Raw genomic sequence first — 24104 nt, forward strand, 5'->3', positions numbered from 1 at the left:
CATCTATGCCCCCTTTCTGCCGTTACTGTCACTCAGAATCACACGCCTTGCTTTACTGTCAATTACGCAAAAAGGCCACCATTTGTCATTTGTGCCATGTTCCTGGTCATATTGCCAAATTTTGCCCTAGAAAGAATAATGCTGGAGATTCTACCGGTAAACGTCGAAAATTGCCTAATACGGATATCGCCGTTCTAAGCCCACCCTCTCCTTCCGCTCCTGTTGCACCTATCACACAAAGCGGTTCTAGCGACCATATCGCTCCCGCTTCACTTCCTGTTGCGAGCCAGGCGAATGCAACCAATGATATTCCTATCGCCCCACCAATCGAAGAGAAACGTCACCGTGTGGATTCACCAGCTCGGGCCACTCGAACAACTTCTACTTTGGCTGACGAACCTCCTAAACCAGTTACAGTCACACCATGTAAGCATTGTGGATTGATGGGTCATAAACGTACTATCCATAAAGACTGTTTAAAAAATCCTCATAAACTTGCTCAACGTACACAAGACTCTGATTTGTATAACCCTGAATTTCCAGAAATTGAAGATGTCGATATGGACCTCGATACTGCTCCCAATGAACCCGTCATCCATCATATAGTCGATTCCCCGTCTCCAAATGGAGACTTTAATCAATAATTTTATTAATCATGAATTTACCCAATACTAATATTAACACAATTATTGACCCCACTGCTATGCCTACTACTTTTACTGCTCCTATCTCCCCGGTTACCTCTTTCTCTTCTCTCGCTGTTGGTTCTCTCAACTGTCGCGGTCTTGCCAAGACAGCTGATATTTCCATCCGTAACAGCTTTATTCGATATCTTCGCACTCGTTCTCTTGATCTGCTGGCACTTCAAGAAACTCACGCTTCATCCTCTCTCCAAGATATATTTCATTCCCAATTCCAAGCCAAAGCTAGTCTCTGGTCTAGTCATTGTGGTTTGGTCTCTTTCTCAGATAAACTTGAATTTTCTAATTCCTTTATTAGCCCTTGTGAACGTATTATTTCTACTACCGTTTCGCATACTTCCAATGCTTTTGATCCGGTGATTGTCACAGTTGTCTACTTCCCGGCATCACGTGTTGAAAGATATGTTTTTCTTAACGATATTACACAACAATATCCTGCTATCTTTCCCACATGCCCTTTACGTACTATTTTGGCCGGTGATTTTAATTATTCCTACTCACGACAATTTTCTTCTCGAATTCGTCAAGCACCATCCACTTGGCTTCATTATATTGATTCCTCGTTTACTGATAGTATCACTCCTCCTGATCAATTAGCCTCTGCTACATTTCATCGTGGTGTTTCACAGTCCTGTATTGATTACGTTTTTGTGTCTAATGATCTTGCCTCTTCCACTCAGTATGATGATTGCACTACCACTTATATTCAACCACAGTGGTCTGACCATCTTTTGCTAAAAGCTCAATTTCGATTGTTTCCTCCCATTAGTGATTCCAACTCTGTTCTTTCAGTAGGTAAGGGTCTTTGGCGAGCTCATCCTCGACTAGCATCCAATCCACATTTTGTCAAGCAACTCAATAGGATACTATCTAAATGTGTCCATCAATTCACTACGCCCATGTCCGCCGCCGAAAAATGGGAATCACTCAAGGCATCCACTGCAACATTTTGTAAGTCCTACAGTAGACGAAAGGCATATACTCTTTCTTGTGCTGAAGATTTGCTCCACAAAAAACGTGCTGGTATAACCAAGAAGTTATCTCTCGATCCTTCCTTGCTCCCGGTCTTGTCGCCTCAGTTGACTGTAGTTGAGCAACAACTGACTTCTCTGCAACAATACCATGTCGATGACCTCGCTTTGCGGTCTGGTATAAGATGGCGTGAAATGGGTGAGTTATCCGCTGGCTATTTAAAACGTACTATCTCTACACGGCAATCTCGTCAAACCATCCCTCCTCTTCTACATCCAAGCTCTTTATCCTTGTGTTCTTCCAAAGATGAAATGCTTGATGCTGCAGCTACCTTTTATAGCGATCTGTATTCTCCCGACCCTATCGACCCTGCTGCTATAGATAGTTTATTAGCGGATTTACCCGACTCGCTACATCTATCACCCTCGGCATCTTCATTCATGATTAGTCCTATTACCCTTGACACTCTTTTGGATGCGTTTTCAAGGACTCCCAAAAAATCTTCCCCGGGTATCGACGGTCTTCCGTACGCTATACTACGACTCATTGTCATACATCCGAGTTGCAGTCAAATAGCTGTAGAGGTGTTCAACAATGCCCTATGTTTCGCTGACATACCGCCCTCGTGGCTACGCTCTTGCGTTACTCTGTTACCCAAGAAACCGCCTTTTGATACTTTAAAAAATTGGCGTCCAATCTCCTTGATCAATACGGATGCTAAAGTCTTCACTCGTATTCTTAGCAGCCGAATGATTAGCACGGCCTCCAAACTTATCAATCCTTACCAAACGGGTTTTGTTAGAGGTCGCTTCATCGCAGATAATGGTCTCCTCATGAAGCTTGTTATGGAACAAGCTCACATATCCTCATCTTCTGGCATAGGTTTACTTTTGGATCAAGAAAAAGCTTATGATCGTGTCCATCCGGATTACCTTCGTGCCGTACTTATCCGATTTGGATACCCTCTCACTTTGGTAGATTGTATTGATCGTCTCTTCTTTAGTACGGACTTACAAATTAACGTAAATGGTTTCTTGTCACAATGTATTCCTCAAAGACGTGGTTTAAAGCAAGGTGACCCTATTAGTCCTATTTTGTTCAATTTAGCCTTTGAACCTCTTCTTCGCAAAATTCAACTTGATTCCAGAATAATGGGGTATAGATTACCTTGTCCTGTTACCAATCCATCAGTGGATCCTGTCAAACTACTTGCGTATGCTGACGACATCATCTGCCTTTTGAATGATCCTAGTGAACTGACACACCTACAAGCCCATTTGTCTCTTTATTCACGTGCTTCCAACGCCAAAGTCAACTTCCATAAAACTGAAGCTGTCTCACTATCTGGAGCTTCTTCCATCTACAATTCGGTTTGGCGGTCAGCATTACTGTCTTATAACATCACCAGCTGGCATGATTGTCAATCCCCTGCTCCGGTTGTGTATTTGGGTTTTCCATTATACACTTCAACTTCTCAGCGTAACTTGTTTCTTGACGGTATTTTGGATAAGGTTTCTAAAGCCTGCCAAATTCACCAACAGCGTGGTTTATCTGTTCGAGGGAGAGCCACTGTCTTAAACTCTCTGGTACTCAGTAAACTCTGGCATGTCCTCCGCGTGGTCTCGGTCCCGATGTCCTTTTTCAAATCTATGCAATCCGTGATCTCGAAATTTATTAATTCTCGTATATTTCCTAAGATCAGCTTTGCAACAGCCTGTTCAAGCCGTTCTTCTGGTGGATTAGGTGTACTTGATCCGGTATTACAACAATCGGCATTACAACTGCGTTGGCTACAACCTCTCATGTCTACACCAACTGATATATTTATTTCTGTTACCCCGCATGTTAAATCTTTTGTATTGCCTCGATTAATTGCCTTCTTGTACTCTCAAGTCTCCACATCCGTATCTGGTAATCACTTTCCAACTGCTCCTCAAGACCTTGACCACCGGTTTTATTTTCTATTTCCTACACGTCGTCCGCCTGCTACCAAAAACATTAACGGGTCACTATATCTTCTTTTCCAAGCCATTGATCGACTACCTAAATCATTCACGGATGTTGTTATCAGCGCTGCTACTTGTTTAGAAATTCCAATGGCTTCCATTATCATTGACTCGCAGCTGTCTACTTTGCGTCGATCTATGGCATCATTGCCTAGTTCCGTATCTTATACTCTTGACTCAGCCAACGAAAACTGTTTACGCCCTAAACGTTCCACAGAATTCACCATCTACCCGTCCTTATCTCGACAAATCCTTCGTTTAGTGACCAATGATGAGCTTGCACTTCTGCCCTTCTTTGTTCGCTCTTTCATCCCTCCTTCCCGTGCCTCCGGTTATACTCCAGTTCCCGATCACTCGGTAGTGGATATCACGCCATTCCTAATTGCATTACAGTTTGTTTCTCCTCCCGGCTCTCCACATGACCCGTTAACCACGAAGATTTTCCGTCAATGGTGTTCTCCCTCACCTACCCATCTTTCTCTTCCTCCTCCATTTGCACCCACTCTATCCACGGATTGGTCTAAATTTTGGAATCTCCCCTTGTCACATTCTTGCCGCAATGTCTGGTATCGATATATTCATAAGAAAATTCCTCATAGATCTATGCTATATAGATTTATGCCAGCGTACTTTCCAACACCAGTTTGTCAATTATGCTCACATCCATCAGAAACTCTTGATCATTTTCTATTCGAGTGTCCTCTAAAACTGCCCGTTTGGCAACAAATCTGGGATCAACATATCTCCCCATCCTCTATCACTTTGTCGACCGATATCCTGCGTGTTAGTCTTCATACTTTTTGTGCCCTCCTGCCCAATATGCCACTTCTTCCTGATTCTAGCCTTCTCGCTCTCTCTGCTACTCTCGAATCCATTTGGTTGTGCCATTGGGCTTTTGTCTTTAACGACACTCCTTTTACTACTGCTTCCACTATCTCCCTCGCGTCCAAAAAGATTTTAAAATCTCAACATGAAGCACTTCTTCAATCTGGCACCCCTCATTCTCCCCCTCCCATTTTCTCTGAGGACAGCTTATACTCCCTCCATTGGTAAGACCTTCCGTCGCTCAGGTTTCCGCTAAAACTGCTTTGATTTATTTATTTTTTCTAAATTCAAACTTGTACATACTTTAACTATAACAAAAAAAAAAAAAAAAAAAAAAAAAACTCTAAAATAGAAAACCCAAAAACACAATTGTGACTATTTCCCTTTAATATCACTAATAAATCACAGAGACTCCGTCTCCATATAAACAAAAAAATTTCTTATTTAAAACTTGAACTGGTCTTTATTGAATATAAAAGTATGGGATATTTATACTAAATGATTTCGGATATAACATATATAAAAAGGTGATTATGGATAAGGTGATGGAGTTGGAAAGATACTAAAGAGTTTGGTTGCATGCAGTTAATAATTAACGGGCATAGTTGACAAGAAGAATTGGATGGCTGGATTTGGAATTATTCAGAGGACGTGACTTTTAACAACGTCACATAACTATAAAATAAGTATGAAGTCGGTAGTCGAATAGAGTGCCGGAAGTGAGGCTTAGAGTTTAAGAGATATAATAAATATAAGGGAATTATATTTATTACAATAAACAGGAACTAGACTTTTTGAGATAAGAATAAGATAATGTTTATTAAGAGAAAATAGTGGGTTATATTTATAGTAATTGAGTTTTCTAGTTGTTACAGTCTGAATGTCATGGTGAAGAATTGTTAGTCATATTATCACATTGTATAATGTTAGTCATAATGGTTGTGTGAATATTATAACACCGATGAGTGAACCGATGACATCGACGTTTCACGACATCCGGGGGATTAAGAAGGAGCAACACCGTTGTCTTCTTGAAAGTACTTCTTCATTCGGCTTGCATGTATGTTGGACCACTTCTTGTTGTTATTGTCGATCTCGAGGACATCAAACCGATCGGGAGAGAGGATCTTGCTAATCTTGAAGGGACCACGGAAAGAACGAACCAACTTAGCCGAACGTTTACCAGCTGCGCTTGATTGAACCGGAAAGTCGATTAACACCAGATCACCCAGCAAGAGATTTGGACTGGTACGGTGTTCGTTGTAAGTAGCAGCATTGTGAGCGCGTGTTCTATCATTTTCTAATTGTACTATAGCTAAAGCGCGACCGAGAAATTCCTTGACCTGTTGTTTGTATTCTTGTGCTGGTATCGTAGTGATAGGGAAATTAGGTGTGGCAAGAGTACGAGCTTCGTGACCATGGACCAGAGAAAATGGAGAGAACTTAGTGGCATCGTGGATACTAGAGTTATACGCCAGCTGGAATTCATTCAAGTGTTCGTCCCAAGTAACTTGCTGATAGTCTAAATCCATGAATGAGACAATTAGATTCCTCAGAGTGGCCATAAACCGTTCTACCAACCCGTTGGAGCTAGCGTGGTAAGCTGGTGCAAACTTCTGTTTGATTGAGAGGTGGATGCACAACGATTTCAAGAGAGTACCTGCATAAGGGTTGCCATTGTCACTCATCATCGATTTGAAGATACCATGTTCAGCGATGACCTTACTGAGGCACTTGACTACCTGACGATCCGTGTTTTCAGGTACAGCCGTTATCACCACATACCGAGAGAACATGCACTGTATAACTATGATGTATTTGTTGCCAGACCGCGAGGTGGGGAGAGGACCGAAGGAGTCAATAGCAATTGTATCGAAGGGATTTAGTGCAGGTGTTGAGTGTACAAGGCTTGTAGAACCGAGGGTAACATGGGATTTCTTTACCTTTTGACAGACTGAGCAAGCGTTAACTTTGTTTTTGACCCATTCACTTTGTTTAGGAAAGTAGTAGAGTCGAGAGAACCGTTGTAGTGTACGTCCAGCACCAAGATGTCCTGTCGTTGGATTGGAATGTAACAACTCAAATGTGTCAAGCCATAGTGATTGTGGTAGCACCGGCCGGGTACGAAAGAAGAGGATACCAGACTCGTCAGAAAAGGGCAAGGGTAACGGAGTCGACGCACGAAGGTCTTGACAGAAGGAGTCACTGGCTTGAGCTGCTGCGAGGTCCGAAGTGGATAAACTGCAAATGATTGCTTGACTAGTAGATGGGTCAGAGTCAACCGGGTAGCGACTCAAAGCATCAGGACCAGCGTTTTTGGAACCAGGACGATACACGATCTTGAACTCGTGTGCTTGTAATTCGAGAGCCCAACGACCAAGACGACCCCGTAAGTCTGTACGTTTGTTTTGAAGAGCCTGAAGGGCTTGGTGATCGGTTACGACAGTAAACTTGGTAGAAGTCAAGTAGTGAGCAAACTTTTTTATACCCCAAATGATTGCTAGAGCCTCAACTTCAGAAACACCATAGTTCTTTTCAGCAGGTGATAAAGACCGGGAAGCAAAAGAGACGGCGAAAGCACGGTTGCTAACAGGATCACGTTGGCATAAGATCACCCCAATGCCGGCAGTGCAAGCACCATCGGTATACAACTCGAAAGGAGCTGAAAAATCCGGAAAGCGTAGGACAGGAGCAGAGATCAGTTTGGCCTTAAGAGTCTCGTAGGCTTGTTGATGGACAGGTAGCCATTCCCACAGAGCGTCTTTCTTCAGTAAACTATTCAGAGGAGCAGATATCACCGAGAATTTCCCAATAAAACTTCGATAATAACCAGCGAGACCGAGGAACGAGCGTAGAGTTTCGACATTAGAAGGCGTAGGAAAAGAAGACACAGCTCGAATCTTTTCAGGATCGGTGTGTAACCCAGTAGGCGAGATAACATATCCAAGGAAGGAGATACGATCGGTTCCAAACTTACATTTGCGCAAGTTGATAGATAAATGTGCTGCACGAAGACGAGAGAAAACCGAACGAAGATCCTGAATATGTTGATCAAAAGAGGGTGAGAAAATTACAATATCATCTAAGTATACCAAACAACATTGCCATTTTAAACCGGCCAGTATAGAATCCATCAAACGCTGCATGGTGGCAGGTGCGTTACAGAGGCCAAATGGCATACGAACGAATTCATAGAGACCATTACGACAGATGAATGCGGATTTAGGGATACTTTCCTCGTCAAGTTCGATTTGCCAGTATGATGAAGTGAGATCCAGCGTGGAGAATATACGAGCATTACCGAGACTATGGAGCGTATCATCAATTCGAGGTAAAGGATATACATCCCGGGTGGTAATAGCATTAATGCGGCGGTAGTCAACACAAAATCTTGGAGAGCCATCATGTTTGGTAACCAACACAACACCTGAAGCCCAGGGCGAATTACTCTCGCGAATGATACCTTGTTCCAACATGTCCTCGAGTAGACCAGCAATAGTATCGTTTTCGGCAGCAGATACACGATAAGGGGCTAACGATAGTGGCCGATGGTCACCAGTGTCGATGTGGTGTTGCACCAAGGGAGTCACCGATGAGGCTTTTGAAGCAAAACAATCTGAATATTCACCCAAAAGATCTTTCAAAGCACCAGCCTCAGAGCCAGACAGACCTTCACCTATGGAAGGTGTGAAATCAAGAGGTGCAGTAGACGTACTAGGTGAAGACTTAGGATCTGAAGGAGGACTAGACTGAGAAAGATTTTTAGAAGAAATAGAATGTAGTTCAAAAGACGAAGGTAAATACTCATAAGAAGCGATATGCTGACCTTTATTTATAATAACATCGGTGGTGTTTAAATTAGCTATTTTTACTGTGGCCATGCCAGAAGAATCAAATTGGACAACGCCAGCAGCAACAGACAAGAGTTTTTCCAAGGTCACGTCTTGTGGGGTAGATACGAACGCGAGTCGGTTTGCAGGACCCTTGATATCAACATATGCGTGATGGAACCCTGGCAGACGGAGAGTAGTAGCCATTGAACACACCTTAGCAACCACGGGGACACCAGACGGAGGAACACCAGGGGAGTCACCAGAGATAGCCTTGGGGATACGGACTTCGTTGGAAGCGGTATCGATCACAGCACGAAGAGCCTTCAAATCCGGGTATCCGATAATTACTTCATGAGCTAACTCATGTACAATATGACAAGTGAGCACAACCGCCAGTTCACCTATCAGACAGGAAACCTTAGCGACACCGAGGGATTGATTCGGCTGGTTGTTGGCCGTGGTAAAAGAAATCTTGTACCGTTCATCATATTGTAAGTTAAGTGATTCAGCAAGAGATAAACGCATTACCGTTACAGATGCACCAGTGTCAATCAGGGCGGCTGCAGTAATGCTACCGAAACGAACTGTAACTCGAGGTGTAGCAGCTGAGGACGATGTAGCAATCGAAATACTATGGACACCAGGGAAGGTGTATACCGGATCATCATCAATGGGTATAACAGCGTAGTTGGGCATGTCAATGGAGCTTACATAGCGTACTGTCGAACACGTACTGTCAGTGGGTAGTGGAGCAGGAGTGGATGGAGACGATGAGTCAATGCCATGAACTTGTTTAGGCTTCCATTGATTACGACCAGAGTTACTACCGCGATTGTTACTTTGGGATCGGCATTTCTTGGTTAAATGACCAATAGCGTTGCAATGGCCACAAATAGGTTGACCATCTTCAGCCCAACGACGCATTGGGTCTTGATCTTTACCCTGGTTGGTACTGCGTTGATGTTGGATGGCATCGATATCCATAGGCGTGGGTTCCGAAGGGCCAGTTTCAGCAGGAGCGGTGAAATGTGGAGCTCCGAGAAAATGATCGTTACCAAGATGTAGGACAGATTCACGAATAGCAGCTGCAGTAGCCAGAGTCTTCCAAGTATCTTCCGGAGCAATTATAGACATCAACGCGTTACGGAGTTCAACTCGAAGATTGGCAAAAAAAATATGTCTTAAGACATCATCCGGTAAAGTGTGAGATTCAGGGAAGTCCTCAACAATGGTTTCAAAGTTCATGCGGTATTCAGCTACGCGGCGGGTACCTTGTTTAAGAGCTTCAAGTTTTCGACGGCACAATGTCTTTTGTAGCAGAGGGTCGATACCATAGACACTTTCAAGCTTAGAACGAACATCCTTAGCGCTAGTCAAGTTGGCAACGCGTAACAACCAGTCGGTGGCTTCTTGAGGTAAATATTTCAACAATTGCATGTTGCGGCTTCCTTCATTGTTCATACCAAGAGCTTTAGCAGCCAGATGGAATTGTTTGATCCAAGCAGTAATATCTTGGCCGGGTTGGAAAGGAGGAACAAGTGCAGTATTATTGACACGTTGTTCGGCCATCATGGATGCGAATGCATGGACGTCTTGATTGGCTGCAAGCGGATCTGCAGGAACAGGAGTAGGAGTAGGAATAGGAGTAGTCATATGGGGACTGAGAGAGCGATGTATAAGGTAAATACAGAGAGTTAGAGATCAGAGATAGTTAGATAGTTAGATATAGGCAGCGGCGCAGGAAGAGAGCAGCTACTCCACCATAAAATAAGTATGAAGTCGGTAGTCGAATAGAGTGCCGGAAGTGAGGCTTAGAGTTTAAGAGATATAATAAATATAAGGGAATTATATTTATTACAATAAACAGGAACTAGACTTTTTGAGATAAGAATAAGATAATGTTTATTAAGAGAAAATAGTGGGTTATATTTATAGTAATTGAGTTTTCTAGTTGTTACAGTCTGAATGTCATGGTGAAGAATTGTTAGTCATATTATCACATTGTATAATGTTAGTCATAATGGTTGTGTGAATATTATAACACCGATGAGTGAACCGATGACATCGACGTTTCACGACAACTATTTGCCAAAAATTGGCCGTCTCTGGGATTTTGCGGTGAAATGTATGTTGGTAAAAATGGGATGAAATAATAGTAGCTTCTTGATTTGAGTTAAGTTGAAAAGTAAAATAATAAGAAAAAAAGAGAATAATGATGGGCAAAATAAAAGGGGATAAGTAATGATTTACTGTATATATATTTCTGGTATGGCAAGTGGTACAAGAAGGTACATGAGAGAAGACAACAAACAAGAAAAAATGCCAAAAAAGAAGTCACCACAAATCACAACCCCAAATAAAATGGAGGAGATCAAAATTATGCTTATGCTGTTATCAATGATACCTTTAAGGTTCAATTTAACGAAAATTCCAGAACATGAGTCGTTTTGAATTTATTAAAACGAAATGTTGTGCAGTTACTCCTGCAATCAAGTGAATGACATTTATCGATAGAATATATTTACTGACAGAGAAATCATCATTTAGGGGACATGTATTTCTTTCACTATTTATCACAAGCCGTTATGGTTATTTGCATAAATCAAATGGAATGCTACCATAGCGATACCATAGCTATTGACTGATGGGTCCTCCGGGAACCACGCAGTTTTACCGAAACGTAACTAGCGTAGGTCAAAAACTATGCGGTCGGAGGTCCTGTTAAGCCTGCAAAAAAATGGGATCAGCAACCCCATTTTTCTTTCGTTCTGATGCTACATTTTAGTTGATTTGTATCCCAGCTGAACGTTCAAGCCGGCAGACAACCTGAGTAATCGCTAATCACTTCTTGAAAGTGATCTTGTTTCTATGGCGTGGGTTAACGCAATTAAATTGGGTATAAAGCTGAGTACACTTGCAGACCTTAAACAAACAAATGTGACAGGTTTATGCTGAATGCTGTAAAAGAAAGCCTTGCGCCATTTGGTTATTTAGTACCTTACTTCTGCTTCTTTTCTTTTTCTTTTTTTTTTGCTCGAGTCTTGAGTTGACGCATCGGTTACTTTCAGTATTTACAATAAAAGGTTCCAAGTAGAAAACCCGATGTAAGGTAAAATTGGCTCTAGTCTTACTATTTTTTAAAGGGTACTGATTAAGCCTTGACAAAAGACTTCAGGACTATTGCAATTTTAAAGGGAGCCGAATAACAAAACAGAGACCTCTTTGCATGAACGACTAACATAACCAAGTTCAGGAGTAATTACTTCGTACTGAACAAGGCGGTGCATCTCACGAAAAGAAGGATCCTTTAACAAAGATCCAAGACTGGAATCTAACATCGTCCTTGACCCTTGAATCTGAACCTCATCTGACAAAAACGCTCATTCACTGATACAAAAGTGGACCATACATTTCTAGGAGGAGGTACTCTCAAACATTAGGACGACATCGCCAGACCACTTTATTCGCAAAAACCAGTAAGACAGACCAAATGATGATTTTGATAAAAAGCGGGTGTAAGTTCAGCAATGGCGAGTGGTCAAGAAGAAGAAATTACATATCAGCCAAACGGTTGTGTATTAGTGGATTTTCCAGGTAAGGCATATTTCGCTTTTGATGTTCTCTTAAACGCACAAGATTTAAACGAAAAGAGTGACTACAGCTGATTATTATTATAGTTGGAAGAATTGAACGGAAATGAAATGACTCTATTTTGTAAACAACCGTAATAAAAGCTGAGATAATTGATCAAGCTGATATGTCTATTCATTGGTTATTGGATTGGTCCTTGTATGCTTATATCCCAAAACTATGATCGAAAACAAAAATGACTAGATCGAGGCTTAATCCTACCCCCACGAGGCTAGAAAGGGTATTTCTCGTTGAGTAAAGAACCGATATTGGCTGCTTGATGACATGAAAATTAAAAGTCTAACAGATTAAGATAACGGGGTAGTGTTATAATGGAAGGATTCCTCAAATGTACCGAGTTGGGCGGGGGTGAATAGCAGTAAATCGTTCCATGAAATAAAATGCTACATGAGTCACAACAGTATAAGTTGTTTTTTAAAAAAACTGATGAAAAAACAGCGGAGAAGATTAGTGTAGTGTTTGTACTAGGCGTTTTTTTTTAAAAGCGCATGGCACGAGATATGTAATAGTAATTAAACATTTGTTTACTTTTATGGATGGATCATACCTCCCCGTATATCGCTTAATATTGTCTATCATACATCATTTAAAAATACATTTCGAAAATTAGTATAGATAGATTCGTAGCGCCACATAAGTTAATACCCTATCGTCCAACATAAAATATTGGTGTACTAATCATTCTGTATCAAATTAACGCTCAACAGCTATCATTCTGATGCAAGTAGCAGTAGCTAATTTTATTTTGAGACCATAATCATATGCTTATATTGGAAGTCACCAATAATCTAAAAGGTAATAGACAAATTCTTAATTGCAAAACTTCTTTACTGATCAATGCTGAAAAAAGGCATAAAGAATTAATATGTTGCACGTATTTCTCAAGAAAAATCAGGTGTCCCCTACCAATCATTCAAAACCAGTGTTGCTTGTATGTCAGTCGTTGCCGTGTATGCTATGAATATACTTTTGTTCATTTCATTTTAATACGCTCCGGTTAAAATCAAATTCGGTTGATTGCATTGTCCTACTTGCTCAGAAGTCAGCTTGAAGATTTTTGAGTCAAAAAAAAAAAAAAAAAAAATTAACACGATGTCAGGAACTAGTTTTAAATGTCAAAGACAAGCAGTAATGGGTATTGTCAAAAAATTTAGAGCTTAACATTGAAAAGACTTTCCTATTGTTCACTTTAAATCTTACACATATTATTGATTTGCATGAAAAAACAAAATAGAGATACCCGAGATATTAAAACGGCGCTGTTCAATAAACATTAATGTCAGGAACAAAGCTCATATCCATAACAGTTAGGAAACTTGACAGTTTTATTTGACTTAGAAGACAGGCACATGATGCCTCTCCATAATTTTTAATACGGTGTGACATAGTAATTCATTAGTAGACGACCAAGATTATGTGCGACTATTCTTCTGCAATTTGTAAAGGGTATGCGTCGACAGATTCATATATGCGGCCTATTTAATCCTTGAAAATCCTTATAATAGCAAGTTTTATGTGAACTCATGATGATCTCAGGTAGCAATCATAGTTTATCCAATGATGATGATAAACTTTTACACGTATAATTGATAAAATAAACTGATTCTGGAGCTGTCTGTGACATGGCCACTCATATCTTAAACTAACCTAATATTTAGATATTGAGAATACTCATAGCATTTTGTTATTGATTGAAATAGATGATTTACGAGATTCAGAGAAATATTTAGAATTCTCCCTAAGAAAAGATTTAATAAATGGTTATGAATCATAGTAAATCAACCGTTGTTAAGGGAATGTTTATAGGTGTGATTCAATATTTGTGTTGCGGGGATATAGCGTTATATCCTCAATAATCAATCAATTGAAAGGTAAGACTTATAAGGGTTGCAGAAAATCTAACATAATTATAAGTAAGGAAACAGATAAAGAATCCTGACTCGTGCTCAATTCCTTAAGCATTTATACGAAAAAAAAAAAAAAAAAAAAAAAAAAAAGTAACCAAACAAAGCTTCGTAACAATTAGCACTTATCTATTTTTAAATAAGGTACCGTCTTTTCAAATAATAATAAAAAAAAACTTCCCTAATATGTAGTAGTTTTATTAAACACAAGCTCTTGTTACTTTGGAATAACGACAACAATATCAGAAGACGATATGGATCCATATGACGATTATTTTTTAAAAAATAAATAAATAAGGGATCGTCAACTGGAAATACTTGGAACATCAATGGAAGTAGTGGCATTTTTAACCTTTTCGTCAATAAATCCAAAAACAAAAAAAGTTGTCATATACGCTAACTATGGTGGTGCCAATATCAAATTTTAGAAACTCATATTCAATCATGCAGCTGGTGTTAAACCAAACGGAAGACACGTGTGGAACGTTCCATTTTTTTTTAAAAAAATAAAAAGATGGAGGTCGAAATGCACTAGACATTTTACTATTGTATAGCAAAAGATCCAACTGTTTTGTATTAATAGGTATTTGCTTGTAGATTTTACTGATACAGACATCAATATTATACAAATGCCATGGATGATAAAAGACGAGGTGAGATCGGCAGAATTCAATATTTTGGTTGGTGACACAAAGAAATGAACCTGCTTTTTTTGTGTGAGGGCCTTTTTATTTTTCAAAGACATTACCCCCTTCATGAGAAGGGTAGAGCTCGATGGATTCACAGTCCAGTATTGTGTCTTTGTTATACTTGTGGAGTCGCTTCTGTCTTGGGTCTTTGAATGTAGACGTTAGCAAGTTCCTGCATCAAGAATAACAACATCTCTCAAGGTCATTGTCATGGACAAGAAAGACGACGGACAGTAACAAGAAAGAAGTTGTTACCTAAGCTAAAGTCAGTGTACGTCCTTGTTGTATACATTTTGACGAGGGAGCGGTGCTAGTTAAACAATGGTGACAACTAAAAAAAAAAACTAAGCGTCACGAGGGTTCTTATTCACCAGTAGTCTGTAGGCTAATTAAATATTGTAGGCAGTGTAGTGAACTAAAGGGGAGAAACACCAATGCGGACAAATGCTAAAAAAAAAAAAATTGGCCTTCCGTAATATTTGGCCCATGGATAAACCGAAAGCCTAAAATTAGCCGGAAAGAATAACCCCTATTATTAACCACTTTTATGACCACAGTTAGTAATAAATAGTAGAGTGGGGGGAACAGAGAAGGGTTCCTGAAAATCTGGGAAAAGAAAACGTGCGATTTAATCTGAAAATACAAACAAACAGAAAAAAAAAAAAAAAAAAATCCGGTTTTTATAGGCATGTAAAAGAACAAGGTGGTTTTTGTTTCATTGAAAAAGTTAAATTAAATTGTCGGTTCATAAAAATAAGCTTTTTTCGTAGAATAAAAAAAAAAAAATCTCTTTTAAAATCCAAAGGGTATAAATAGACTTAGAACTGTTCTATGAGTTTTATTTCATTTTTACTGAAAAAGGTCATTATATTTACATTACAAATAAATAATAAATAGCTCACTGTGAAATAGACTGATAATTCAACCCACTCTTTTAATTTCAACTCAGCAAGACCTGCCTTTTTTTTTTTTTTGTTGATTTCTGAAATAAAATCAGCCCACAAAGATTCCACCCCGAAGTGGTAAAGATCTTTTGTGTAAAAAAAAAAAAAAACTTTCTTTTTTTTTCTTCTTGTTTTTTCTTTAAATAACAAACTAATAGATAACACAATTTATACGATGGAGGCATTTTCAAGACCTCCACCCAATACGAACACAGCAAAGAATGAAGAACAGTCTGAATCATACCAATCATTATCTCAATTTGATGAAGAGTTACAGCAACAAGCGTTAATAGCCATGGAACAAGAAATCGAAGCCTGGAAAGACTTTGAAAACTACATGCCTCCTGATCCCAACTTTTTTTATAATAACAATAGACAACTTAATAATGATCCGCGATACACCAATGCACAATCACCCATGATAAATACAGAGCTTGTTGATTTGGTTTCCAATACCGGCTTACCGTCTACTCAAATGCGTCAAAATAGCACTTATCTTTGGCCAACTCAGGAGCCCAATTCGAAACAGACAACATTGTCCGCTGAGACTACAGCTAGTGTGAGTCCATCGCTTCATCACCCATCACCATTTGGAAGCCCAGACTCCATGTTTCATGATTCAGATACATTGGATCATTCACCTAGTCTCTATCAACAACATTCATCTCCCATATCTGCTTATCAAACACCTTCTGAAACCCCAACACATTCACCCAAAATTGATTTATTTACTGCGCCTAACAATTTTCGTGTTCAACAACCTCCAAATAAGCTTTTACCCATACAACCCTATACAGGTAAATTACATTTCTTTTTTTTTATATTATTGATCACTTTATAAATTGAATCCCCTCCTTCCCCATTTTTAGGTACTGATAAACCCGCGCACCAAAAATCACCGTCGATCACAACAAACCCACCACCTTTTGTACCCCAACAAAAAAAGAAGAAGGCCCATAATGCCATTGAACGTCGCTATCGTAATAATATCAATGATCGTATCACCGAATTAAAGAATGCGGTACCTGCGCTTTTACATGCCAGAGTAAAATCAAACACCAAACGATCCCATCATCATCAAGAAGACGACGAGGATGATGAAGAAGATTGTGAAGACTACATTGATGGTGTTGCCATTGCTACCAAATTAAACAAGGCTACCATCTTGCGTAAAGCCACTGAATATATCTTACATTTGAAACGCACGAGTGATGATTTACGTCTTGAAAATGAGAATTTGCAGCATTTATTAAGTCAATTACCTGGCGGACATGATATTCTTGGTAGATACCGAGTGCAAAAGACACACCGAGAACAAGAAATCAAGCGACAAGAACTTCAAGATCAAGCTGTGGAAAAACACCGACAAAGAAAAGAACAAGCGAATAGTAAAAAACGGTCAAGACATGATGCAGATGAATCTGGTACTTCTTCAGGTTCTTGTGAATTATCTACACCCGTACCCATTCGACAAAAACTTTATCACTCTCCAAAAATCGTTATTCCTACTCCTCCTCCTCCTGCTGCTGCTGGTACATCCATGACAAATCGTGTTTTTATGGCCTTATTTATGGCCATCAGTTTTTTTTCAGCATCGCCTCTGTCTGCAGGTCCTACATCCAAAGAACAATTTGAAAGTCATAATCATATCTCTCGTACAGCAGAAGAATTAGGTTATTCCAATAGCAGCTCACCCACTTCCTACCTCGGCTCTCTCTTTCCTCTCTCCGATGGATGGTAAGTCTTACAAAGCATATTTTAATTATTACTTTTTTTTTGTATTAATCACTCATCCATTTAGGTCTGCATTCAGAACCACTGTGTTTGCCATCTGCCTTGTCCAATTGATGTTTCCCATGTTAAAATTCTGGTTTTCGTTCAGTTTTATCAAGGTGAAGAAAGTCAATAAGAAATCACGTACGAGAGCGGACTCTCGATCTTCCTTGAACGGCAATATTGCGTCTCATCTGACTCCACTTACTCCGGGCGATCAAAAATGCATGCAAATCTATACCATTCTTGTCAAATCATTAGAGAATGAACAACATACCTATTCAAACACCATTCTTCCCCAAAAACACTATAACGCCTTTGGTTTCTTTTATGTGTTGGGTAAAGAAATCGTACGTTTTGTATCTCGGCATTGGCTTGGTTATGAAATTCTGTACGACGACCAAAATTTGACCCCACAAGAACAATGGGTACAAGTATGTAAATGGATAAAGTTGAATGAAGTCGAATGTCTTGGTGGAAACCCTCAAGTGACTCGGTGTTCTATGCTCTACTCTTGCCTTCACATGCTCAACTTGATTGAACTAATGGAAGATGATGAAAATGAATACGTGGAACAATCCCGTTCTCGTGTCTATGCTACAGCTGCTATGCAAATGGCGCTTGTGATTCCTCATCACGGACTTTCTGAGATGCTCTCACGTTACTTTTGGCGACTCTCCATGTATGAATCCGGACTGGAAGATGATCCCTTGATGCGTGCCCTTATTTTCGATTGTCATGAAGATAACGGTGAAGATCGTATGGAAGTCATGTTAAAGTCGCGTGCATGGAACGAAACCTTGGAGGTAATGAATCAACAGCTGGAACATTTTGGTAAAGCAGAAACATCTGGTCTTTCGCTCTCTATGACAGCGCCTGTTTTATTACCTGTCGGTATCTTGTCTACGTTACATTTGTTGGATAATTTACAAACCCAGTTTGGTCGACTGATTATATCTGTTACTGCTAAACCCTTGACAACAAGTCAGGTCGAATCTGATTTCAATGAGACGGCGTTTGCTCAGTTACTAGACATCACAGACCCACAAGATGTAAATGAAAAGGTGGATGATTACCATCGATTAGCTCATTGGTTAGCAGCCGTGGGCGGTACGGTCGAAGCCTTATGGAAGAGTGATACAGAAACAGCCAACAAATTGATCAAGACACTTGTTCAAAAAGTGCCACGTTCATTGGTTTCACGCGAATTTATTGGTGGTGGCGATAGTCGGGATTTGGTTGGCCATAAGGATCGCATGAACAGGTTAGACGAATTAACCAAGAAAAGCATGATACATACCCTTGTTGGTGCTACCTTGCTGAAAAAAGGTGCTGAACAACAACGTCAAGGTGTGCAAGAACTTTGGAAAGCAGAACAGATAAAAACTTCCATCAAGAAATTAATGACCAAGAATGGATCCAAATGCCTTCAACACGACGACCAAGAGGATCTTGAAAGTTCTGTGCTGGCTCTAGCAGAATTCGTTACTGCCGTTACTGGTTTAGAGGCTTGGATCTCTGCATGGCGATTAGCACCTGTGTTGGCCGATGCACAACGTGATGCATGGGAAAACAGTATGACGGAACAGGTGCGTCATGCCAGTCTGAATTTACGTCGTATGATAAAACGTCATTCACTGGATGGTCTTCGAACAAATCAAGCTATCGTAGAGCGTCTAAGTCGATTGGGTGCCTTTGTATCGAGTCAGATTGATGAAATTGATTCTGCTTGTGATTGTTCTGAAGACGAACAATATGATTCTGATGATCCAGATGATAATCATGTATTATTGCGTCGTTCAGAAAAAGCACTTGAAATCCTTCGTGGTATTTCATAACCAAAATGTATAACCCCCCCTTACCCCCACCCTTCCCTTGTCAATAGTTATTTACCCAAACCCTCGTTTCTTTATTATTTATTTATAATTTCCTATTTTTCCTTTGTTGTCACTTAATAAACCTTTTTTTTTGTTTATACACACATAAAATGAAAGCAAGTCATAGATAGTGATAGTTTTTTATTATTATTATTGCAAATGTATGAAAAGGATGTTTTGTATGTACAAGTTATTATATAAAGCTGAGGTATGGTGGGGATATTTTATTGTACATTGTGAAGCTTTTGAATTCTTTGATGATAATCCTGTACTTCTTCCTTTAACTGATTCAAGTGTTGATTGACGCGGTTCATTTTATTATCAATCCATTGAGAGTCAGTGTGGGTTGTAAGATGTTTCTGTTGCTGTACTAAATCGAGTGTATTGGTGATACGCTTCAAACGTAAAGCTAATAAACAATGGGTCACTAACACCAGAAAGAAACCAAAATAAACAAACCCGATTAAACGAGTGGATCCGACCCAATCCATAGCATACGAAATCCATCCTTGACCTGCATACTTTTTCGTCGATGACCTGCTCTTGCTGCTGTTGCTGTTGCTGTTGGGACGATTGGCCAAATTTAAATCTTGTAAAAGTTGTTGATCATTGACCAATTCCTTGATTAATTCAGGTTTGTTTAAAATTGAATTTAAATGACTGTAGAGTCTTAATTGATCATCGGCTGCGTTTTTTTCAATGATAGCTGATATATATATATATATATAAAAAAAATTGTTTAGTTGAATGTGATAGAGGAATAGAAGATGGAAAGACTTACAACTGACAAGGCCGGTTTTGGAAAAGACGACTTGAAATGTAACCAGGACATGGACCTTGTCTTTACTCACGCGAGTGATACAGGTTCGTGATTGAATCGAGTACACAGCACCCATCGGCATATCTGGCATTGATTTTTTAGCAGTGATACAAGTATAGTAAGGTATTTTTCGATGAATTCTACGTTCTTCGAATAATGTTTTCACAACGCGTGTGCCTAATTCAAAAAAAAAAAAAAATAACATGAGAACCAAATATTTAGTAAAGACAATGTATATTACCTGTGGTAGAACTCTTGATACGTCGTTGACCAATAACCTGGCGTTTTCCATGCTTCCATGCACTTGATTGAACATGTTCGAAATTCTCATACCGTTCAAGAAATCCTGGAAAGAAATTACTATCAAACAATAAACGAAACATGGCTTGAACAGATCCCTTATAAGTTTCATTGAGGGCAATATGAGGATACTGTTCTCCATTGACAGTACAAGGACAAACCCTTGTCTTTTTAATGGTGGGTGTCATCACCGTCTGTTGACGTAAGGGAGAGACTTTTGGTTCGGGTATCGTGACAGCAGTTGTTGATGTTGCTGATGCTGTTGATCTTGGCTTATAATTGGAATCTGAAACTGATCTGGGACGTTGTTTGGCGATCGTAGGAGAAAGTCTAGCCGATTTCTCCGGTGTTTGATTAGCGTCAGCAGCAGCAGCAGCAGCGGCTGAATTTGATGAAGAGGCAGCGGGAGGGGAAGGAGAGGGTGAGGCGGAAGGCGGCTTATTTGATTCCGCTTTTGGTGTCTTTAGAACGACAGCAGAATCGGCAGATGATATATCCTCCTCATCTTCTTCGGTATCTCCTTCCTCGTACAATGAATCATCATCCTCCGTTCCGTTGTCGTCGTCGTCGTCAATAGGTAGAGGTATTGGTATCACAGAATTGATTTTTTTACGAAGGTCCCAGATTTTCACAATTTGGTCATACGCTAGATCACGCGAAAGAAAGGAGGCAAATGTGTGCTAGATTTATTGTGTTAGGAGCCGTTTAGCGATATTTTCTCTGTTTATGTATAAATCAATCTGCTTACCCTGGAAGTGCTTGTGGATATAGTAATTCCGTTGGGAATAATTCTTGCCGTCATTTTCTTTTCAACACCAATGATTTCTTCAAAGTTAATTACCAACTAAAATATAAGACGAGTTAAGTTATCAGACTAAAAAAAAAAAAGTGACAAGTAGAAATATTTACATTGGTGACCCAACCAAAGATATTTGATTTGAAACAAACATGATGTTCAGATATAAAGAGGTGTCCTTGTAAAAGAATATCTTTCTGAAGTGCACACTTGTAATCTATGATAATAAAGATAAAATTGATTGATGAATTGCTTGTTTTTCATGATATAAACTTTTTTGTTGGTGTTGTTTACCTTGAATTAACATGTCGTTTTCTTGTACGCTCTTGAAAAGCGCGTGAAATTCTTCATTTTTCTTTTCGTTGGCCAATCGGAGATCGCAGGCAGTGGCAAAACTCCCGGGCCTGCCAGTTCCAGAAAGCACATCAGCTTCAGCAGCCGCAGCTGCGTTCAAAGGAGGTTGTTCACTTGCGCACTCCGATTCATCGGCGTTCGTAGGTGATTTAGTAGATGAGGAAGAAAATGAGGATAGAGAGGAATCTATGCTATTGTTTCCCTTTTTGATTGTGAAGGGTCTTCGGATAGGTAGACTGTAATGCTTTTTTCGAGAAGATAGAGTGTCACTGTGTGAGTCGTCAATGAATTGATCATGGTGGTGGGATACGCTTGATGGCATTCTTAGTTTTTCAACCGAGTTGAGAGAGGCTGAACTATCCAAGGAGGGTACATTATTGTTGTGGGTGTCCCCTATCGAGCGTTTGGAGTCAAGACTATGTCTCTTTTCCAAAACATCATGAACTAAAGATTTTGTAGAATCCTTTGCTTTCGCTAACATTTTAGTGGCTGAAAATCTTCGTTTGAGTAAGGTGCTAGAGTAGAAGGAATCACTATTGGAATTACTTCTTGGTCGATGGAAGAAATGAGAAGAAAACGTTGAATTTTTGTCCGACATTTTTTTTTTTTTTTTTTTTTTTTATTGTAGTATAAAGTTTGAGTCTTTATGACGTAGTGGTGAGATATAGAGAAAAAAAAATTAAAAAAAAAAAAAGAGATACTAAAAAAGCTTTCAAGTGTTTTTCATTTTATATAATTTCTAAAAGGCTATTTTGAATATCCGAATATTTTGATTTTGTTTACAGTTCAAAAAAGTTAATTTAATCTTATGCGTGTTTACTTTATGTTTTCCTTACCGTGCATTATTTAGAGGAGGCATGTGTGTGGGAGCATGCGAGTAAATACACTCCCATTATTTCGTATTGTCATTTTTTGAATTGACTTTTCTATGGTAACACACAAGATTTTAAAATTCTGGGTTGTTTGCCCGTCATGATGTAAGGAAATAAACAGAAAGAAAAAACGTGTCAATGATACAATGCCACGGTACTTGGTTAAATAAAATTCCCGTCACACAGCCTCTCCCATCAACACATTCATCTACCGCGACTTTAAAAGAGAAAGGATAAATGCTTTTTGCTTTAATAATAAAATGGGGATAAACTGTGTACAAGTGTGATAATATTTAAGAGAGAAAGAGAGAGAATGCAAGGGTTGCTTTTCTAGAATAAGCCAATCTTTGCTTTACCTTCCTTCATCAAAGGAGAGATATAAGTGCCGAGAAATTTGAAAAGATCAGTTCGAACCTCTTGGATATCAAAGATATTAAACTTTTTGGGGTTTCTCTCGGTATCAATCACCACCAATTCCAATTGATCCAACTTCAAATGTCCTCCTTCAACAAGTGCTTGAAGACGGTTGGGTGTTCCGATACCCATATGAATAGCTTCATGCTCTAAAAAGTAAACTTGATCTTCAATCTTGAAATGTTTAGCGAATAACTTGGCAACCTTGGCAGTTTCACTGAATTCTTTCAATGCACTATAAAAACACAATTTAGTTCCCATTGCCTTTCCCTTTTCTTCTTCTATCGCAACTGCTTACCGGCCAAGATCAACTGCACGAACAGCGGAGTGTGTAATGATTAAAGCAACAGGGCTTGCAAGCACAGTAGGTTTCTTTCCTAATTTCTTGTGACCTGCAACACCAAACTTGATGAAATTGGGTAAAGCATCTAAGACGTGTTCTTGTTTAAAGTTTTCGTTATTGACAAGAGCTGATTCAGGTAACTGTTGTTCTTCTAATTCAACAGCAGACAACTTGGGTAAAGCAATCTTTTGGCGATCCTCTAAATAAGCAGCTTGAATTTCAGGTGTTTCGTCCCAAATATTAATCGTATCGAAAGGATTGTTCGAGATCTTCTTCTTCTTTTGTTGCTTCTTCTTCTTTTTGACAGGTTCCTCAGATTCCGGTGCTTTACGCTTTACAGCAGGTGTTTCCTCATCCTCGATCGCAGGTTCGTTATCAGAGAAAACGGCTTCCTCCTCTTGGAAATCATCTTCAAAGTCATCAGCAGAGACTTGCTTCTTTTTCGTTTCAACTTCAGCCATGTTGTTTTATAAATAATAATAATAAAAACTATGCAAAAATAAAGAGAGAGAGAAAAATTAGTTGAAAATTCTGGCATATGTCAGATTTAGAAAAAACTTTTGATAAGCCACAGTAAAAAAAAGTGCACTGTTGCTTATGTAATATGTGCATGATCAAAGCGGGGTTTCTTAAAAGAATAACCTTTCAAGCGATTTCATAATATGCACAATGAAATCGATACACAAGATGTTTGTAGAAAGGTTCTAGCTGATTATGACTTAGTTCTCAATGATTTAAACAATGCTCAATTGCGTATGCCACACGTATCATTTTTGTCAGTAACATAATTCATTCTCAGGCATTAAGCTAAAAATGGTCCATGACGTCAATTTGCATTGCAATTCATATTGCAACTCTCAGTGGCATTCCCCGCCGGTTTTTGCTTTGAGGTCTGTGCTTTTTTTTTAAAAAATGACATATATGCAAACATGACCTGCTTGCTTTTTATCTATTTGAAGAATACACATTTCACTACAATTATAATGAGGGATTTTCGGCAGAAGCTTGAAGGCTAGAAATCGTGAAAAAA

General features: G+C 39.3%; 5 protein-coding genes across 5 annotated transcripts; 1 reads left to right on the forward strand and 4 right to left on the reverse strand.

Moving 5' to 3' along the window:
- Positions 1-9170: 9170 nt before the first annotated feature.
- EV154DRAFT_495520 (uncharacterized protein) lies at positions 9171-10213 on the reverse strand (the record flags this gene model as incomplete). The annotated part of the gene is made up of 1 exon (XM_051600044.1): positions 9171-10213. A coding segment is annotated over exon 1 (503 nt), but the record flags the coding sequence as incomplete, so codon positions are not given.
- A 3809-nt stretch (positions 10214-14022) lies between these two features.
- EV154DRAFT_495522 (uncharacterized protein) lies at positions 14023-14740 on the reverse strand. Its single transcript, XM_051600045.1, has one exon. It carries the CDS (start codon positions 14647-14649, stop codon positions 14335-14337), a length of 315 nt encoding a protein of 104 aa, XP_051461702.1. The 5' UTR covers positions 14650-14740; the 3' UTR covers positions 14023-14334.
- Positions 14741-15559: 819 nt separating this feature from the next.
- On the forward strand, positions 15560-19286 carry EV154DRAFT_495525 (uncharacterized protein). The gene is made up of 3 exons (XM_051600046.1): positions 15560-16322; positions 16395-17262; positions 17327-19286. Exons 1-3 carry the CDS (start codon positions 15701-15703, stop codon positions 19134-19136), a joined length of 3300 nt encoding a protein of 1099 aa, XP_051461703.1. The 5' UTR covers positions 15560-15700; the 3' UTR covers positions 19137-19286.
- A 113-nt stretch (positions 19287-19399) lies between these two features.
- Positions 19400-21097, reverse strand: EV154DRAFT_536144 (uncharacterized protein; the record flags this gene model as incomplete). The annotated part of the gene is made up of 4 exons (XM_051604116.1): positions 19400-19881; positions 19957-20172; positions 20237-20975; positions 21044-21097. 4 exons carry the CDS (start codon positions 21095-21097, stop codon positions 19400-19402), a joined length of 1491 nt encoding a protein of 496 aa, XP_051461704.1.
- A 1401-nt stretch (positions 21098-22498) lies between these two features.
- On the reverse strand, positions 22499-23585 carry EV154DRAFT_541996 (U3-containing 90S pre-ribosomal complex subunit-domain containing protein). Its single transcript, XM_051604499.1, has 2 exons — positions 23030-23585; positions 22499-22966 (listed from the first exon to the last, which is right to left on the reverse strand). The coding sequence occupies exons 1-2, from the start codon at positions 23533-23535 to the stop codon at positions 22648-22650; spliced, it is 825 nt and encodes a 274-aa protein (XP_051461705.1). The 5' UTR covers positions 23536-23585; the 3' UTR covers positions 22499-22647.
- Positions 23586-24104: the final 519 nt, after the last annotated feature.

Source organism: Mucor mucedo, assembly GCF_025094135.1.
Source record: "Mucor mucedo strain NRRL 3635 chromosome Unknown EV154scaffold_11, whole genome shotgun sequence".
Taxonomy (NCBI): domain Eukaryota; kingdom Fungi; phylum Mucoromycota; class Mucoromycetes; order Mucorales; family Mucoraceae; genus Mucor; species Mucor mucedo.

Bases quoted from the DNA above. Each gene is read 5' to 3' on its own strand.
- EV154DRAFT_495525 (XM_051600046.1), top strand. From the start codon at position 15,701: ATGGAGGCATTTTCAAGACCTCCACCCAATACGAACACAGCAAAGAAT. The intron at 16,323-16,394 runs GTAAATTACATT...CCCCATTTTTAG, and splicing joins ACCCATACAACCCTATACAG to GTACTGATAAACCCGCGCAC. The intron at 17,263-17,326 runs GTAAGTCTTACA...TCATCCATTTAG, and splicing joins TTTCCTCTCTCCGATGGATG to GTCTGCATTCAGAACCACTG.
- EV154DRAFT_495522 (XM_051600045.1), bottom strand. From the start codon at position 14,649: ATGAAGGGGGTAATGTCTTTGAAAAATAAAAAGGCCCTCACACAAAAA.
- EV154DRAFT_541996 (XM_051604499.1), bottom strand. From the start codon at position 23,535: ATGGCTGAAGTTGAAACGAAAAAGAAGCAAGTCTCTGCTGATGACTTT. The intron at 22,967-23,029 runs GTAAGCAGTTGC...GTGTTTTTATAG, and splicing joins CGTGCAGTTGATCTTGGCCG to TGCATTGAAAGAATTCAGTG.